The sequence below is a fragment of the Cottoperca gobio genome, chromosome 20, assembly GCF_900634415.1.
Source record: "Cottoperca gobio chromosome 20, fCotGob3.1, whole genome shotgun sequence".
Classification (NCBI taxonomy): domain Eukaryota; kingdom Metazoa; phylum Chordata; class Actinopteri; order Perciformes; family Bovichtidae; genus Cottoperca; species Cottoperca gobio.
The window spans coordinates 12155567-12173639 of record NC_041374.1 but is presented as its reverse complement, the minus strand read 5'-3'; the positions used below and the strand labels follow the sequence as shown (position 1 = coordinate 12173639).

At 40.2% G+C, this 18073-nt stretch overlaps 3 protein-coding genes across 4 annotated transcripts; 1 reads left to right on the top strand and 2 right to left on the bottom strand.

The window, feature by feature from the left end:
• Positions 1 to 4758: 4758 nt before the first annotated feature.
• Positions 4759 to 9640, top strand: LOC115025353 (vascular cell adhesion protein 1-like). Of its 2 annotated transcripts, XM_029457519.1 has the most exons (9): positions 4784 to 4814; positions 4951 to 5026; positions 5708 to 6082; positions 6985 to 7290; positions 7386 to 7646; positions 7959 to 8228; positions 8305 to 8395; positions 8501 to 8537; positions 9018 to 9640. In XM_029457519.1, exons 2-9 carry the CDS (start codon positions 4963 to 4965, stop codon positions 9069 to 9071), a joined length of 1458 nt encoding a protein of 485 aa, XP_029313379.1. In that variant the 5' UTR covers positions 4784 to 4814; positions 4951 to 4962; the 3' UTR covers positions 9072 to 9640. The 2 variants fall into 2 exon arrangements, with proteins under 2 accessions (XP_029313380.1, XP_029313379.1); XM_029457520.1 differs by having other exon boundaries at positions 4759 to 5026; positions 7959 to 8108.
• Positions 9641 to 10527: 887 nt separating this feature from the next.
• LOC115025355 (B-cell receptor CD22-like) lies at positions 10528 to 14028 on the bottom strand. The gene is made up of 8 exons (XM_029457522.1): positions 13898 to 14028; positions 13579 to 13644; positions 13016 to 13411; positions 12245 to 12550; positions 11889 to 12149; positions 11350 to 11443; positions 11223 to 11262; positions 10528 to 11026 (listed from the first exon to the last, which is right to left on the bottom strand). The coding sequence occupies exons 2-8, from the start codon at positions 13619 to 13621 to the stop codon at positions 10751 to 10753; spliced, it is 1416 nt and encodes a 471-aa protein (XP_029313382.1). The 5' UTR covers positions 13622 to 13644; positions 13898 to 14028; the 3' UTR covers positions 10528 to 10750.
• Positions 14029 to 15336: 1308 nt separating this feature from the next.
• Positions 15337 to 17913, bottom strand: LOC115025358 (vascular cell adhesion protein 1-like). Its single transcript, XM_029457530.1, has 7 exons — positions 17871 to 17913; positions 17267 to 17650; positions 16763 to 17068; positions 16407 to 16667; positions 16128 to 16218; positions 15986 to 16022; positions 15337 to 15438 (listed from the first exon to the last, which is right to left on the bottom strand). Exons 1-7 carry the CDS (start codon positions 17911 to 17913, stop codon positions 15385 to 15387), a joined length of 1176 nt encoding a protein of 391 aa, XP_029313390.1. The 3' UTR covers positions 15337 to 15384.
• Positions 17914 to 18073: the final 160 nt, after the last annotated feature.

Genomic DNA, 18073 nt, shown 5'->3' with positions numbered 1-18073 from the left:
AACCAGACATGACACAAGGGGATGGAAACATTTCAAAATAAAACAGGAAACAGAAACCAAGATCATAACACTTTTTAGCATCTTAAGAAAGTAGTTCCATTTAATATTAACAGGAAAGCTACATTTGATTGCAAGTGGTACACTAAGACTAATCAATACAGAATACAGTGTTTTGTTCACCTTATAGTGAACATAACATCGTCCTCCTCTCCTTGTGACTCAGGATGGTTTTAACTCAACCACACTGTTGACCAGTGGTGGGCCATCAGGGCCAGCAAGGCCTTCTCTGCTGGCCTAAATATCATCAGAATATAAATTTAATTTTGATATATTTTTCCACAAATATGTATTCAATTATTCCCCATAGTCTATTCTCTTCATTTCATAGCTTTCCTCTTGGTTGCGCTGCTTCCAGCCTCAGATCGAGATTTGGAGGTCTGGCCTTTATGTTAGAGCTTTTATCCAATCATATTTCAGCCATAATGTGTTGCCAGGGTCCAAGAAATCTGCCCTGAGGCCTTCAGAATCAACAATGCGGGCGCCTGTAGCTTAAAGTGAACAGAACAAAACGGTAGCGTTAACCAATCAGATTTTGAGTTGGCGACACCGGGGCCAGCTAGCAGGCGTACGATAACGACAGCACGCGCACGTCTTTTGATTGGATACGCACTATTGAGAGGCAGAGCTATTAAGAGCTAGCAAACTGAACTTGAAGGAGCTAATTTGTGTAGATTTCTACAAGCTGTTTTTTCAACCCACAATGGCCGAAGGAGGAGAAGAAATCGATTTGGTCGCAGATATAATTACAACGCCATTTTCAAGACGAACCTTTCAAGAAAAGCTAGACATCGTGAGAAGAGAACGGCCAACACCGACGCTAGCGAGCCTATCACAGCCGGGAATGGGTTTGTCCGCCACTTTCAAATCACTAACTACGAGCGGTACCCCTGGCTCACAGCCTCCGAGAGGCACTGCACATTGTACTGCTGGGAATGCCTGCTATTTATAACTAAATGTTTCGGAAATATTAATATAACTCTGTTGTACTTGACTATGTTAAGGTGATGCAATACCCGGTTATACTGCGTTTCTGTCTAAATGTATAGTTTCTAGAGCCATGGCGTCATAATGATGGTATTAAGAGGTGGAATAATTCAGGTATGAGGCTGCGGCCTGTGATAATGCGTTTGCATCGCTACCAGGTCAAGGATCTGATTGTCCGGGAGGACTTCACACAGGAGGTCCTCGAACAGTGGGCTAAGTACCGGGACATCATGTCAAAGCTGTACAACCTAGGCCTCAGACCGGCTCTTCTGTTTTATAAATCTAACGTTACCTAGTCAAGACAGTGCATAATGCGACATGAGGGGGAGTAGGGGATGGGAGGGAGAGGGCGGGAAAGGGTGGGACATTTATCTTGATGGGGCTATGGGTTTCCATTTGTTGGATGCAGCTATTTCATTTACATTCTGTTTTGTCATTTTTATGTACACTGTTCTCTCCATTTTTAGTTATGGATGTTCTAGGGCTGACCTGACACTTTCGATGCTATACGTGGTGTCATGGCTAATGTAACTGGTACAGGGACTGGTGGTGGACAGGGGGTCAGGATACTATCTCTGAATACTGGTGGGTTGAATGCTCCGGTGAAACGCATTATGACACATCTTAAAAACTTGAATGCGGATATAATGTTTATACAGGAGACACATCTTTGTAACTCTGATCAGCGAAAGCTGAATAGGCCGTGGATTGGACAAATGTTTCATTCGCAATTTAACCTAAAGACAAGGGGCACAGCCATTTTAATTAGGAAAAATGGAAATTCCACCCCTACTAATACAATTTTAGATACAAATGGACGTTATGTCATCATTTCTGGCACACTCTATCAGAAGCCGGTCATCTTAGTATCTGTGTATGCTCCCAATTGGGATAATCATAATTTTGTGAAATCGCTATTCTCCACCATTCCAGATTTGAATTCCCATCTATTAATATTGGGAGGAGACATGAATTGTGTTATAGACCCAACACTAGACAGATCTAGTTCCAGATCCGTTGCGCCCTCTAAAACGGTACAGACTATCTCTGCTTTTATGGATCACTATGGCTACGTCGACCCGTGGAGATTTTTACACCCCTCAGTTAGGCAATACTCTTTCTTTTCCCATGCACATCATTCATACTCACGCATAGATTATTTCATTGTCGATAAAACATTTATTTTGTCGATTGTCTCAGTTCATTACTCACCGATAACTGTATCAGATCATTCATCTGTGATCTTGGACCTTCACTTTGATCATAAGCCTAAGGAATTTAGATTCTGGCGTCTTGACCCTCTTTTAATATCTGATGCAGGCTTTTGTGAGTGTATTTTGGAATCAATTGCATTCTTCTGTGAGACCAACCAAAATGAAGAGACCTCTGCGTCCCTACTTTGGGAAACCCTTAAAGCTCTTCTTATGGGTAAGATCATCTCGCATACGTCTCATGTTAATAAAATTCGTAGAGCACGCCAAAGAGAGCTTGAGGAAGTTATCATTAATCTAGACAACCAACTCTTATCCACTCAATCACCTGATATATTTAAAGAACGGATGTGGCTCCAAACAGAACTTGACCTTCTCCTAACAAGAGAGGCTGAACGACTCCTTCTACATTCACGAGGGTCTATATATGAACATGGAGATAAGGCTGGCCGTCTCCTGGCCCACCAAAGGCTAGGGTGGCCTCGAATCAAATCACCCAGATTCGGGATGAGTTGGGCTCTCACACTTCCGACCCAGGAGAGATTAATAACATCTTTAAATCGTACTACTCTCGTCTCTACACGTCTGAATCCCCTGATAGCGAAGATCAGCTACTTACATTTTTTGATAAACTAGATATGCCCAAGATTTCGACTATTGACCAACAGATACTACATACCCCACTGCAGCTCGCTGAGATTAAAGAGGCAATACAGTCCATAAATAGTGACAAATCACCGGGTCCCCGGTTGAATTTATAAAAAATTCTCAAATCAACTGGCCCCATTACTATTAGATATGTTTAATTCGTCGTACGACCTAGGCTCACTGCGACCCACCCTTATGCAAGCCTCTATCTCTCTGATCTTTAAGAAGGACAAGGACCCGTTGAGCTGTGCATCATATCTCCTCCTTTCCGAGGGACGCATCAGGGTTGTCCGCTTTCCCCACTACTATTCGCAATTGCTATCGAGCCATTGTCAATTGCTCTAAAAGCAGTGAGGAATGAAGGGGATTCAGAGGGGGGATATCGAACATAGGGTCTCGTTATTTGCTGACGACCTGCTTCTGTATGTGCGCGATCCTATAGCTAGTAATCCACACATACTCTCACTTTTGACCACTTTTGGTTCATTTTCAGGATATAAATTAAACATCCAAAAGAGTGAATGTTTCCCTATTAACCAATCGGCTACAGAGTTACCTCCGTTGTCGTTGCCTTTTAGAATATCCAACTCAGGGTTTAGATATCTAGGCATTGCAATCACGCAGTCTTTTAGTGCGTTTAGAGGAGAGGGTCTTGTGGGTTTGGTGCGTCTGGCGGACCGTATAGTTTCCAGGTGGTGGGCTGCAGCGCGGGTTCCTCTCAGCAGACACGGTGCACCCAGACCCCGGTCTCCGGAGTCCAAGCCTCTGCAGGGGCCTCAGCAACACTTCATAACCATCCCCCGTTAGTCATTTTAAAAAAAAAAGAACCGCGAGATGTGTTTCTACTTGTGCAGCGTTTAGCCTCATGCCGCGCACAAACTTCTTTATGATTCCCTCCTCCTCCAAAGAGCTGATGGACAAACCCAAAAAAAGGAGAAATAACGAAGAATTAGTCATCTATTCGTTTCCCCGCGTATTCCTCCGCTGTTTCCCCCTTCACATTTAACAATCCAGTACTTTACGTTGCATCCACAGGCGGTTTTCAGCTTTTAAAGATCCATAGAGATGCTGCTGCACACCCTGCCGCTGAAGACAAACAGGCGTCAGAAGAGTCAACCTTTGGTATTTTCTAAAGATCACAAACACCGCCCCTCTCCATTGTTTCACACATTATTCAATCTTGTCTCCTCCAGACTGTATTCGGTCGGTTCCGTCCATCAGCGAAACTCACACAGCTGGATGGGGGATCCTAACCTCTCACTCCCACTCTACACCAATCACAGCGCGCCTGACTCGGTGGGTGTCAACAATAGTAAAATAAAACACTTTTTTTTTTTGTTAGTTAAGAATTAAATAACTGTCTAATAAGATAAAGTAACATTTGAATTTGGCAGTAATAATGTTAATGTTAAACTATCCCACAGTGTGCACCGGGGACCCCTAGACTCGCCTTAGCTTCAGTCATTAGAGATATTCCACAGAAGTAAAAGAAAAACAGAAATGTGTTATTCTTATGAAATCATAGAAAAATTAAATGTAAGATTATTATTTGTCCTTTAGGTTGACAGATTTGGGGACACCAGACGAGGAGTGTTCTGCCATGTATGCTGGTGGCCACTAGGGGAATACGCTTCCCTAGGCTTTTATGCGTCACACACACACACACACACACACACACACACACACACACACACACACACACACACACACACACTTACACACACACACACACAATGCTTGCCATATCATCCTTATAAGGTATGCTCTCTGTTTATACATTATAGGAAGTTGACTTGGTTTTAAATTGTGACAGTTCAAAAGGGAAGTTTTATTTTATTTAAATTTTATTATTTTCACTTCAAACCATCCAAAGGGTTTAACAGTCGCTCTTTTCTGACGCGGGCTATTTTGGTAAGAAAACATCATTTGCTTTGATTCTTGTCTATCTCAGAGTCGTTGTCTGTTACTGAACTCGGGACATTGTGTCTGTGCAGAGCAGGATGAATGCTTTGTAAAAGTTGCGGCATTATTGTGTTTGCAAATCCAGGTGAAGAGTTTCATGGCAGTCCAGTCTGTGAGACTTGTGACAGCCAACATGTTGCTGAGTGTCTTCTTTCTGTCTGGTGAGTCTGCTCACTTTTTATCTGGAGACTTGAACCATTTAGTTTGATTTTAGAAACAAAGCACATTATTTAATCACTAAATTCATGTGAATATCACAATCTGTGTTTTCTGTTTCTTTTGTCACTGAACGGTACTGACGTAGTTATTTGGAGATCTGTTGCTGGGTATGGACGTGTTTGTGGAGGGGAGGTTTTTATCTGCTTATTATAAACCAACACAAAATGAATCATTACAAAATGACTATTTTGTTGAAATCTTTCAAAGTAAACTTAAAACTGACCTATTCAGCCAGGCCTTTGATTAATGATGGTTTATAGACATGTCTATTACATTATTCACTTATTTAATTATATTTAGGTTGTAAAATGTTATTGTTGTTTTATGAATCTAGTTTGTATTTTAAGCTGTTTTATTGCTGTTATTATAGCTCTTAATTCTATTTGATCACATTTATATAATTGTATTGTTTTGGTCCCAAATTGTCAAATTGATAAATTGCTGAATTGTTTTTGTTTCCACACTTCTGTCTTTCTCTCGACTGCCCTAACCTGTATGAAAGGTGTTATACAGATACAGTTTGTACCGTAATGCAAAATATTACTGCTGAAGTACATTTGGGCTTTTCTCTTCATTAAAAATGTTTTATACATCCCAACTGTTAACCATGAGTCTGTTTACAGGTGCTTACGCTGCTTGTGATTATATGGTAAACCTTTTAATTACAACACCTCAGAAGATGGAAGCACTGAGTGGATCCTGTCTGCATATCCCATGTACCTTCACTCCTGTCGAAAGCTCAGGGACATTTGACGGAACAAAACCAATCTCTGGAGTGTGGAAAAAAGGAAATGTCGCTGCAGGTCAAGTGATTTTCGACAGCAGCAGGAGTGATAATATCTATCCAATGAATATCACTGGAGACCTGAGTCAGAACAACTGCACCACTTTATTTTCCAGTTTAATCTCAAATTACACAAACACATACTTCTTCAGAATTGAGAATAAGCCATTTCTGGCAACAGCTGATTGTGATCCTCTTCAAATAAAAGTTAAAGGTAAGAGAGTTTTTATTTTATTATCAGTCATATTATTATTATTGTTTATTCGCCTGTTTGTTATCCTGGTCCCATTGATGTCAGGTCAGCAGACAGTCTTCACACCTTCCGTCACAGACTGAAAACTCATCTGTTTCTAATGCACCTCGACAACAACAACAATAAAGCTAATGGTTGAATTTGTGTTCTATTGTTTCTGTATGTTGCACTTTTGTTTGGCTTATTTGGAGCTATTGTTCTGCACTTAAATGATTTCACCTATTTGAAGATAATGTACTTGCAAGATTCTTGCTGTTTGGAGTTGTATCCTCATGATTGTTTGCACTTAATGTTAGTTGCTTTGGACAAAAGCGTCAGCTAAATGAACTGTAATGTAATGTTTAGGGTCACAAGATCAATCTGAGGGGTAGTGACTTGGTTAATGTAGAGGACAGGAGAAATCTGTGTTCATATTTTGGACTTTTCTCTAGTCTTTGCTTTATTGTGAACTATTGGAAAGTTTCGCCTTATTAAACCTCAAACCATGACTGAAATGAAACCATGTGAGAAGTTTAGAGGGGAAATGTATCTTTGGAGGAGCTGCCAACAAGTCAAACATCATAAACATGACCAGGGATCACAAGTAAACAAATGTACAATATATAATCTTTTCATAGAAAGATCTGAATGTCTAGAGGAACTAGTGAGTATAGTTGTTATATAAATGCAGTGGAGTAAAAAGTATAATACTTTGCTCTCAAATGTAGAATAGTACATGTATGAAGTTAATGAAGATGGTGAACATTAAAGCTGCTGTATCAGCATGTTGTCAGTGGCACGTGATCACACTTACAGAGCCGCTGCCTGCCTGTAGACTGTTGCTGTGTTTGTCAGTGTAAAATCTGTTTGTTTTCAAACCCCAGATTCTCCTCCGAGCCCCACAATTGAGATCTCAGGTGATGTGAAGGAGAACGTGTCTGTCACTATAAGCTGCTCCGCTGCAACTCCCTGTCCACACGACCCTCCTCAACTCACCTGGACTCTCCAACAAAACCCCGACAACATAATAAAGGAAAACGCAGATCGGACCTTCACAACTAAAATCCAGAAGACCTTCATTCTGTCAGACCAACATGATGGATTGAACATCACCTGCTCTGCCAGTTATCCTGTGAATGAAGGGACAGATCACAAGACAGCAGAGGAGACAAAGACTCTCAATGTTTCATGTAAGACAACCAGTTTTTGCACCTGATGATTCTTCTTTCTCAGGATCTAATTCAGGCTCTCATGCTTCTCTCTTATCTCACATCTGTATCTGCAGATGCTCCCAAGAACACCTCAACGTCCATCAGTCCATCCTCAGGTTGGGCAACAGACAGCAGGGTGAACCTGAGCTGCTCCAGCACAGCCAACCCTCCCGTCAGCAGCTTCACCTGGTTCAAGAAGAGCAACGATGGAGCCGTCAGAGTGTCTGAAGGAAGATGTTACAGCTTCAATGTGACAGGTGGAGGGGTTTATTACTGTGTGGCCACAAATGGTCTCGGTAATCAAACCTCTTCAGACATCCAGCTCACTGTAGAAGGTAAACACGGAACTGAACTGCATCCAGTTGTGAAATAGTAGCAGTTAATGTTGGATAAAGTATTTCATTCATCAATGTAAATATATGCAGAAATGGCATTATTATTTAAATTAGCAGAGATAGATGACCAACATGATGGATTGAACATCACCTGCTCTGCCAGTTATCCTGTGAATGAAGGGACAGATAACAAGACAGCAGAGGAGACAAAGACTCTCAATGTTTCATTTAAGATTTAATCATTTTGTTTTACGTGAATGATCGCAGGTGGCGAGACAAGTGACTCATCATTCCATGTGTCAAATCTTCCAGACCCTGCCAAAGACTTCATGGTCGTCAGTCCTGCTGATCCAGTGTCAGTTGGCAGCGAGGTGAACCTGACTTGCTCCTTCAGAGGAAACCCTCCTGTTAGCTTTGTCTGGCTCATGGTGAGCAGTGATGGCAGCCTGCAGCAGATCAAAGGTGATTCACAGGTTCATGGATTCAAAGTGACCAACAGCGATCGAGGCAGATTATTTTTTTGTGGATGCAGAAATTATCTGGACAATAAACTATCAACAGGACGTCAGCTGATCTTTGAAGGTAACAGCAGAAATGATGGTTTGAGATGTTTCAGAGCTACACAATGTAAGAAGGTGACCGTGCTGTTGTGTTGCAGGTGAGCATCAGTCTGGACCGGTTGATGTTGAAGTTATAGTGAAGATCCTGGGAATCATAATGCTCGTCAGTACAATGATCATCTTTGAATGGTGAGACTGTGAAATGATCATTACAGCTACACACTAATTGGTCTAATCTGAATCATTATCATCACAGCATAAACTAAACTTCATTCATTCTTCTTTTTCCTGCAGCTGGTTTAGATCAAGACATGCCACCAAACCAGTGAAGGTAAGCCACCAGGTGATGAGAGGTCATGATCGATCAACCGTCTGCAGGTCTCAGGAGGGAAAACCCCCAAGAAATAGTTCCTATTTTAGGTCTTTAGAATCAATAGTGAGGGTTTATTTGTAGATAAATCACAGATGAACACAGTTATTTAGGAATGTTCACTATTGATTTTGAAACGAAGGTTAATGACATCTGAAGCATTTCTGCACACACATATTTAGATTTTTGACGAGGCATTTAAACCCCAGATTCTCCTCCGAGCACCACAATTGAAATCTCGGGTGATGAAGGAGAACATGTGTGTGTGTGTGTGTGTGTGTGTGTGTGTGTGTGTGTGTGTGTGTGTGTGTGTGTGTGTGTGTGTGTGTGTGTGTGACAGAGACATGTTGTAACTACTTCTTATCTTCACAGTAACTAAAACTCTTCCAGCTACAGTAAGTTCAGTGCAGAGCACTAACACCACTCTGTGTTGTTTCGCAGGACGCAGTAGAAGCAGACTATGTCAACAGTGTGGTTGAGTTAAAACCATCCTGAGTCACAAGGAGAGGAGGAAGATGTTATGTTCACTATAAGGTGAACAAAATACTGTATTCTGTATTGATTAGTCTTAGTGTGCCACTTGCAATCAAATGTAGCTTTGCTGTTAATATTAAATGGCACTACTTTCTTTAAATATGACTTTAAACTTGTGTTAAAAATATTTGAAGGTTTTTTTTTCTTATCTGTTTCTATTCAAATCATATCACCAAAGTAAAAACATATTAAATAATGTATCTCATGTTGAACTGGTTTTTAATTGTGTTAAGATGTTAAGATGCTTCGACCACGTGTTTGATTTGCATTGCTTCTCTGCTGTTTGCATCAGATGCATGTGAAGTGTGTTGAATTAAACACAAACGAGGTGTAATGTTTGAACTTTCTGATTTTCTGCAAAGAAGCTTTTCATGGAGCAGAACGTGTTTATGAAGAAAGCATTTCATCACTTCTTCTATCATTCTGCACGTATACAAACAGACTCACGATATCTGTGTTACTGTGGAGATGACTGCAGATACAACATTGCACTAACTGTATGTGTGAATGAAATAAAGTTAATACTTTCACCTGTTGTCCTTATTATTGTGAGTTATGATGATATGAAGGCTTGTAAGGAGTCGTGTGATTTGAAACCTAAACATGTTAAGATGTCGTAACATCTAACTTCCTTACTCACAGGATAAACACGTGTATCTTAGCAACACCATGTGATATCTAGCAGCTTTGCCACCAGACAAAGATAAACTGCATTTCCTTAACAGCTAATGGTGGTTAGTTGCTGATCTGCTAAAAATAAAAGATTTCCTCATTTCACTCTAAAGTCTGATCACTTTACTTTTTCTAATGTTCTAGCTGTGGACTCTTTCAAGTTACTTTTACCATATTAGTTATGAAGTGGTGTAAGCCATCATTTAAACTAAATTCAAACATAGTTATTACAAATTAAAGCGCAGTTGGTTCATGTTGCAGATCAGCCGGAGAGACCTGACACACGACCTTTACACAGAAATACAAACTATTTCTCACTTACTGGTCATATGTTGTGAGAAAGGAGCGAGGCGACGTGGACTCAACCAAATGAGGTAATGCAAATATTTGTAACCGTTCTACTCCCTGCTCTATTTGTCAGCATTTTATGTATTTAATAAGAAATGTCACAATTTGTATACAGTACGTTTTGCTGCTAACCTTCTTCCTGAGCCTGATATAAAAAGCTCTGATTCCTCTTTATTTATTTTTTTCTGTGATTGAATTGTGTAATTTTAGTAATGTTTACACGCAATATGTAAAATGTTGGATTAAAAAAATATTTGTTTTGCATGCCAAGCCTTTTATTAAAGTGCAAAATGCAAATATGATGCATGTTGCTTGAACTAATCAGCCGTGTGTGACAAAAAAGGATTTGGAGATCTTTACCACATGCACAAATAAAATATATTGCAAAGAACTCCAGGTTGTGAAAAGAACATTTCCTTTTAATAATTATAACTGTGTAATCAAATAACACATAATGAGCAGTGAAAATGACTTTTGCATGTCAAGGTGTCTTTTTCTACAAACATAAAAACATACTGTACAGTAATATAATTTAGATATAATATATATAGGTAATAAACATAAAGGTACATATCATGAATTCTATTCAAATGTTTTCTGCGTTTTGACACAAACAACCCTCATTTCCTCTTCACTTGGGCGTAGAGCGCCTCGTCATCAGTCGGTGTTGAGCAGTTTGCTGTCTCGGGCACTTTGACCTGTGCGTACAGAGATTCCTGCTGCTGTGCACCGTCCTGCTCTGAGGACTGTTCAGGTCTCCGCTTGGAGAAGTCGATCTCTCCGTAATGGATGTCTTCTTCTGTTTCTGTTGCTGATTCTTGAACAGCTAGCTCTTCAGCTGTTAGCGTCTGCGCAAAATGTATTTCTGTCTCGTTTCTTCCCTCAATCTGCTTCCACTGTTGAGACATAATGGGTATTGTTTTATAGATACAACAGTGACTAAGTTTCGAAAACACGATGATTCATCACATTTCCCGTGTTTCTGCACTTTTACTTACGAATGAGGAACCTGGTCTGTCCAGTCTAAATCTGAGTGCAGACAGTATAAACTAGTAGAAATAACACTGTACTGTACTTTTAAATGTTTCCCACCTGTGTCTGTTGTGAAGTTGGATGTTTTGACTTTAACCACCTGGAAGACATAAGAGGGGTCAGCGTCATGTTTCTGTGTAATAAAAGATATTAAGATCTGGATGTGAAGTTGATTTGAGATACTTACCAAATAGCAACAACCACACAGATGAGTGAGATGATCCCAATGATCCCGCCAACAAGTGCTCCCCATGGTGGAGAGCTATCAGGCTGTTCTGCCTCTACAGAAACAAAAACCTTATAAGTTAATAAGATTCATGGCTATTATTCATTATAAAATATCTTGTGAATGTATTGTAGATGCAAATTTGCACACGTGGAGAAACAATAATTGAAAACACAGCAGAGAATAGAATTAAACCTTTCCTCCCATGTTCTCTTTTCGTCTCTCTTCCCTTTGTCTCTTTTCATTCATACATTTCCTGCCTCTTCATTTCTACTTTCATATACTGTCTCCTCACATCCACAAATCTCAATTCTATCTTATATTATATCAGGCCTACATTTTTATATGAGAGGAAGTATTCAATTTTAACTTCTCATCTATCTCTGCTAATTTAAATAATAATGCCATTTCTGCATATATTTACATTGATGAATGAAATACTTTATCCAACATTAACTGCTCCTATTTCACAACTGGATGCAGTTCAGTTCCGTGTTTACCTTCTACAGTGAGCTGGATGTCTGAAGAGGTTTGATTACCGAGACCATTTGTGGCCACACAGTAATAAACCCCTCCACCTGTCACATTGAAGCTGTAACATCTTCCTTCAGACACTCTGACGGCTCCATCGTTGCTCTTCTTGAACCAGGTGAAGCTGCTGACGGGAGGGTTGGCTGTGCTGGAGCAGCTCAGGTTCACCCTGCTGTCTGCTGCCCAACCTGAGGATGGACTGATGGACGTTGAGGTGTTCTTGGGAGCATCTGCAGATACAGATGTGAGATAAGAGAGAAGCATGAGAGCCTGAATTAGATCCTGAGAAAGAAGAATCATCAGGTGCAAAAACTGGTTGTCTTACATGAAACATTGAGAGTCTTTGTCTCCTCTGCTGTCTTGTGATCTGTCCCTTCATTCACAGGATAACTGGCAGAGCAGGTGATGTTCAATCCATCATGTTGGTCTGACAAAATGAAGGTCTTCTGGATTTCAGTTGTGAAGGTCCGATCTGCGTTTTCCTTTATTATGTTGTCGGGGTTTTGTTGGAGAGTCCAGGTGAGTTGAGGAGGGTCGTGTGGACAGGGAGTTGCAGCGGAGCAGCTTATAGTGACAGACACGTTCTCCTTCACATCACCTGAGATCTCAATTGTGGGGCTCGGAGGAGAATCTGGGTTTGAAATCACACACCTTACACTTAAGGATACAGTTTGTAATAGTGATCAAACAATGCACATTTTATCATTCTGTCAGCTTCATTCTTGTTAAAAAAACACATAGACATGAACATTTCTGTAGATGTTGTCATCCACTGATGATAAATGTGAAGGAGTGACAGTCACCACATGAGACTTCCTGTTTTGGTTCTGTTTTAAGTCTGTTCACATAAATGGACATTGTTTTTAATAGTAATGCAACAAAATATAATAAACTGTAATATGTTAATAATATTTAAGATGTAATATGGAAACATTTCTTACAGTGCAAACATCCCAGAAGGTTAAAAATGATCAGGACATTTTGAATGTCTTACTGATCACAGGCTGGTTTCAGCAGATGTTTAGTTTCACAATGAAGGTCGGGGCGATGGTGCAACAACAAGATAAAGCTTCAAATAAAACCATAAATAACTCACCTTGAACTGTTACGTGAAGAGGATCACAAGAAGCTGTTGCCAGAAGTGGTGAGTTCTCAATTCTGAAGAAGTATGTGTTTGTGTAATCTGAGATTAAACTGGAAAACAGAGTGGTGCAGTTGTTCTGTCTCAGGTTTCCGGTAATACTCATTGGATAGCTGTTATGTGTCCGACTACTGTTGAAAATCAAATTCTTTGGATATCTTGCAAACCTGGAGTCCTCTTTAATCCAGACTCCGATGGTTGCTCTTCTGCTGTTTAATTCCTCCTCTGGGTGAACACTAAAGTTACATGGGATGTGCAGACAGGATCCGCTCAGTGCTTTCATCTTCTGGGGTGTTGTAATGTATAGGTGCGTAGAACAAGTTTCAGGATGAACAAAATGTGGAAAATAATCTGCAGGAAGAAAACATCCACGATAAACAAAGCAGCGGTGTGTTGCATGCTGGTCTTTTTTCCCTGTCTAGTTCACACATTTTATACAAAACATTTCACATTTCACTCAGGATGTGAACAAAACATTAACTCTATTCTTTCTGCTTTGTTTCTAAACAAAAGCTTACCTGAAACAAAGAGGAGTAGCAGTAACATGTTGTTGGTCACCATATTCACAGACAGAAACTTGCTCCCTGGATTTGCAAACACAACAACACCGTTGCTTTACAGTCGTATTCATCATAAATGACTACATTACTTTTTACAAAGCATTCGCTGTCTTTTAAAGCAACTTCCCTACTTCAGATTCATATCGGAAACCTGCCCTGCACAACCAGATGTCCTTCTGTTTTTTTTATTATTATATATGTAGCGATTAAAGACATCTGCAGAGCTGTGAAACAAGTAAAATATAAAAAAACAGAGTTTAGAGAAATGTTTCCTTACCAAGTGAGTCCACAGCTAGAACATTAGAAAAAGTAAAGTGATCAGACTTTAGAGTGAAATTAGGAAATCTTTTATTTTTAGCAGATCAGCAACTAACCACCATTAGCTGTTAAGGAAATGCAGTTTATCTTTGTCTGGTGGCAAAGCTGCTAGATATCACATGGTGTTGCTAAGATACACGTGTTTATCCTGTGAGTAAGGAAGTTAGATGTTACGACATCTTAACATGTTTAGGTTTCAAATCACACGACTCCTTACAAGCCTTCATATCATCATAACTCACAATAATAAGGACAACAGGTGAAAGTATTAACTTTATTTCATTCACACATACAGTTAGTGCAATGTTGTATCTGCAGTCATCTCCACAGTAACACAGATATCGTGAGTCTGTTTGTATACGTGCAGAATGATAGAAGAAGTGATGAAATGCTTTCCTCATAAACACTTTCTGCTCCATGAAAAGCTTCTTTGCAGAAAATCAGAAAGTTCAAACATTACACCTCGTTTGTGTTTAATTCAACACACTTCACATGCATCTGATGCAAACAGCAGAGAAGCAATGCAAATGAAACACGTGGTCGAAGCATCTTAACATCTTAACACAATTAAAAACCAGTTCAACATGAGATACATTATTTAATATGTTTTTACTTTGGTGATATGATTTTAATAGAAACAAAGAGCAGAAAAAAAACTTCAAATATTTTTAACACAAGTTTAAAGTCATATTTAAAGAAAGTAGTGCCATTTAATATTAACAGCAAAGCTACATTTGATTGCAAGTGGCACACTAAGACTAATCAATACAGAATACAGTATTGTTAAGGTTAGGCACGGAAGAACCCAAATGCAGTCAAACAGTTGATGTTAACAAAAAGAGATCCAGGCAACAAGAAAAATAAACACGAACCAGGGTTGACACGAGATAGCACGATGACACACACGGCAACACACACACACACACACGCCAACACACACACGGTAACACATACACACGCCAACACACACACAGCAACACACACACACGGCAACACACACACACGGCAACACACACACACAGCAACACACACACACACACACAGCAACACACACACACACACACACACACACACACACACACACACACACACACACACACACACACACGGCAACACACACACGGCAACACACACACACGGCAACATGAGTGTTACAAGGAAGTATGAACTGACAAACATTGGGACAGACAGGGATATATACACACAGACACTAAACAAACGAGACACAGCTGGGGAAGAAAGGCAAAAACACAAGGGTAGGGTGAATGGACACAGTCGGATCTAATTAACAATTAAAGAGAAAAACACAAGGACAGGAAGTAAGACAAGACATGTCACAAGGGGAGTGAACTTTACAAAATAAAACAGGAAACACAAATCCAGAGTCATGACAAGTATTTTGTTCACCTTATAGTGAACATAACATCTTCCTCCTCTCCTTGTGACTCAGGATGGTTTTAACTCAACCACACTGTTGACATAGTCTGCTTCTACTGCGTCCTGCGAAACAACACAGAGTGGTGTTAGTGCTCTGCACTGAACTTACTGTAGCTGGAAGAGTTTTAGTTACTGTGAAGATAAGAAGTAGTTACAACATGTCTCTGTCACACACACACACACACACACACACACACACACACACACACAACCCCACACACACACACACACACACACACACACACACACACACACACACACACACACACACACACACACACACACACACAATGCTTGCCATATCATCATGTCAATGTTGTGGTTTTTTTTGTGGTTATTTATTTCTGATGTTCTTTAATGAACAATCTGTTTGTTTTTTTGATGAATAAAAATGAATGAATGTGTCATAATAAAAGAATTTGCCTAAACCTTCGTTTCAAAATCAATAGTGAACATTCCTAAATAACTGTGTTCATCTGTGATTTATCCACAAATAAACCCTCACTATTGATTCTAAAGACCTAAAATAGGAACTATTTCTTGGGGGTTTTCCCTCCTGAGACCTGCAGACAGTTGATCGATCATGACCTCTCATCACCTGGTGGCTTACCTTCACTGGTTTGGTGGCATGTCTTGATCTAAACCAGCTGCAGGAAAAAGAAGAATGAATGAAGTTTAGTTTATGCTGTGATGATAATGATTCAGATTAGACCAATTAGTGTGTAGCTGTAATGATCATTTCACAGTCTCACCATTCAAAGATGATCATTGTACTGACGAGCATTATGATTCCCAGGATCTTCACTATAACTTCAACATCAACCGGTCCAGACTGATGCTCACCTGCAACACAACAGCACGGTCACCTTCTTACATTGTGTAGCTCTGAAACATCTCAAACCATCATTTCTGCTGTTACCTTCAAAGATCAGCTGCCATTTCTGCATATATTTATATTGATGAATGAAATACTTTATCCAACATTAACTGCTCCTATTTCACAACTGGATGCAGTTCAGCTCCGTGTTTACCTTCTATAGTGAGCTGGATGTCTGAAGAGGTTTGATTACCGAGACCATTTGTGGCCACACAGTAATAAACCCCTCCACCTGTCACATTGAAGCTGTAACATCTTCCTTCAGACACTCTGACGGCTCCATCGTTGCTCTTCTTGAACCAGGTGAAGCTGCTGACGGGAGGGTTGGCTGTGCTGGAGCAGCTCAGGTTCACCCTGCTGTCTGTTGCCCAACCTGAGGATGGACTGATGGACGTTGAGGTGTTCTTGGGAGCATCTGCAGATACAGATGTGAGATAAGAGAGAAGCATGAGAGCCTGAATTAGATCCTGAGAAAGAAGAATCATCAGGTGCAAAAACTGGTTGTCTTACATGAAACATTGAGAGTCTTTGTCTCCTCTGCTGTCTTGTGATCTGTCCCTTCATTCACAGGATAACTGGCAGAGCAGGTGATGTTCAATCCATCATGTTGGTCTGACAGAATGAAGGTCTTCTGGATTTCAGTTGTGAAGGTCCGATCTGCGTTTTCCTTTATTATGTTGTCGGGGTTTTGTTGGAGAGTCCAGGTGAGTTGAGGAGGGTCGTGTGGACAGGGAGTTGCAGCGGAGCAGCTTATAGTGACAGACACGTTCTCCTTCACATCACCTGAGATATCAATTGTGGGGCTCGGAGGAGAATCTGGGGTTTGAAAAAAAAAGCAGACTGTTCACTGAAAAACACAGCAAATAATACCGTCACTTACAGATACTGTTTACCAGTATGGGTTATTGAAGGCTGATGCTGAGACTTCATGAGTATTAAACACACAAGACTTCCCTTTTTTTAATGCATGTCTATGTATGACTGTTTTGACTGGAAAATTAAAACCTCTCTTACCTTTAACTTTTATTTGAAGAGGATCACAAGCAGCTGTTCCCAGAAATGGCTCGTTCACTATTCTGAACAAGTATGTGTTCGTGTAACTTGAGATTAAACTGGAAAATAAAGTGGTGCAGTTGTTTTGACTCAGGTCTCCAGTGATACGCATTGGATAGATTTGTACCTTGTCGCTGCTGCTCACATTGTTTGGATCGTCGGCAAAATGGTTGTTACTTATTATCCACACACCGAAGGTTGGTCTTGTTCGGTCAAATGTCCCTAATGAGTTACCGACAGTACTGAAGGTACATGGGATATGCAGACAGGATCCACTCAGTGCTTCCATCTCCCGAGGTGTTTTAACTATAAGGTTTAACGCTGGAAAACAAGCAGCGTAAGCACCTGTAAACAGACTCATGGTTAACATAACATTGAAAAAAGGAAAAGTTCATAATAAACTAACTTTGACAAAACTAAAGGTTAAGCAGCAGACTTCTTTCAGCACATTTTACAGTCAGGAAATGAACAGCTGGGAATAAGAAGGTCTATCTGGTCTCACAGTTCAAACTGTAAATGAGTCCGTAACTATGTCTCCAAATAAAAGAGTGAACAAACAGCTCACCTGACACAAAGAGGACACACAGCAACATGTTGGCTGTCAACATGCACACTGAGCTGCAACGATCCATCACCTGGACTGACAAACACAACAGTGCAGTTGCTTCCCATTCTTGGTCACCTTAAAAAGCTACTTTGTGTTATGATGAAGTCACTTCCCTACATTTGAACATATATTAAGTAAATTCTACTCAAAACCACAGACAT

Coding starts and splice junctions, on each gene's coding strand:
- LOC115025358 (XM_029457530.1), bottom strand. CDS start 17,913: ATGTTGACAGCCAACATGTTGCTGTGTGTCCTCTTTGTGTCAG. Junction 17,651..17,870: donor GTGTGTCCTCTTTGTGTCAG/GTGAGCTGTTTG, acceptor GTCTGTTTACAG/GTGCTTACGCTGCTTGTTTT. Junction 15,439..15,985: donor ATGCCACCAAACCAGTGAAG/GTAAGCCACCAG, acceptor GTTGTTTCGCAG/GACGCAGTAGAAGCAGACTA.
- LOC115025355 (XM_029457522.1), bottom strand. CDS start 13,621: ATGGTGACCAACAACATGTTACTGCTACTCCTCTTTGTTTCAG. Junction 12,551..13,015: donor TCTTCACGTAACAGTTCAAG/GTGAGTTATTTA, acceptor TTTCAAACCCAG/ATTCTCCTCCGAGCCCCACA. Junction 12,150..12,244: donor AAAGACTCTCAATGTTTCAT/GTAAGACAACCA, acceptor CTGTATCTGCAG/ATGCTCCCAAGAACACCTCA.
- LOC115025353 (XM_029457519.1), top strand. CDS start 4,963: ATGGCAGTCCAGTCTGTGAGACTTGTGACAGCCAACATGTTGCTGAGT. Junction 8,229..8,304: donor ACGTCAGCTGATCTTTGAAG/GTAACAGCAGAA, acceptor GTTGTGTTGCAG/GTGAGCATCAGTCTGGACCG. Junction 8,396..8,500: donor ACAATGATCATCTTTGAATG/GTGAGACTGTGA, acceptor TTTTTCCTGCAG/CTGGTTTAGATCAAGACATG.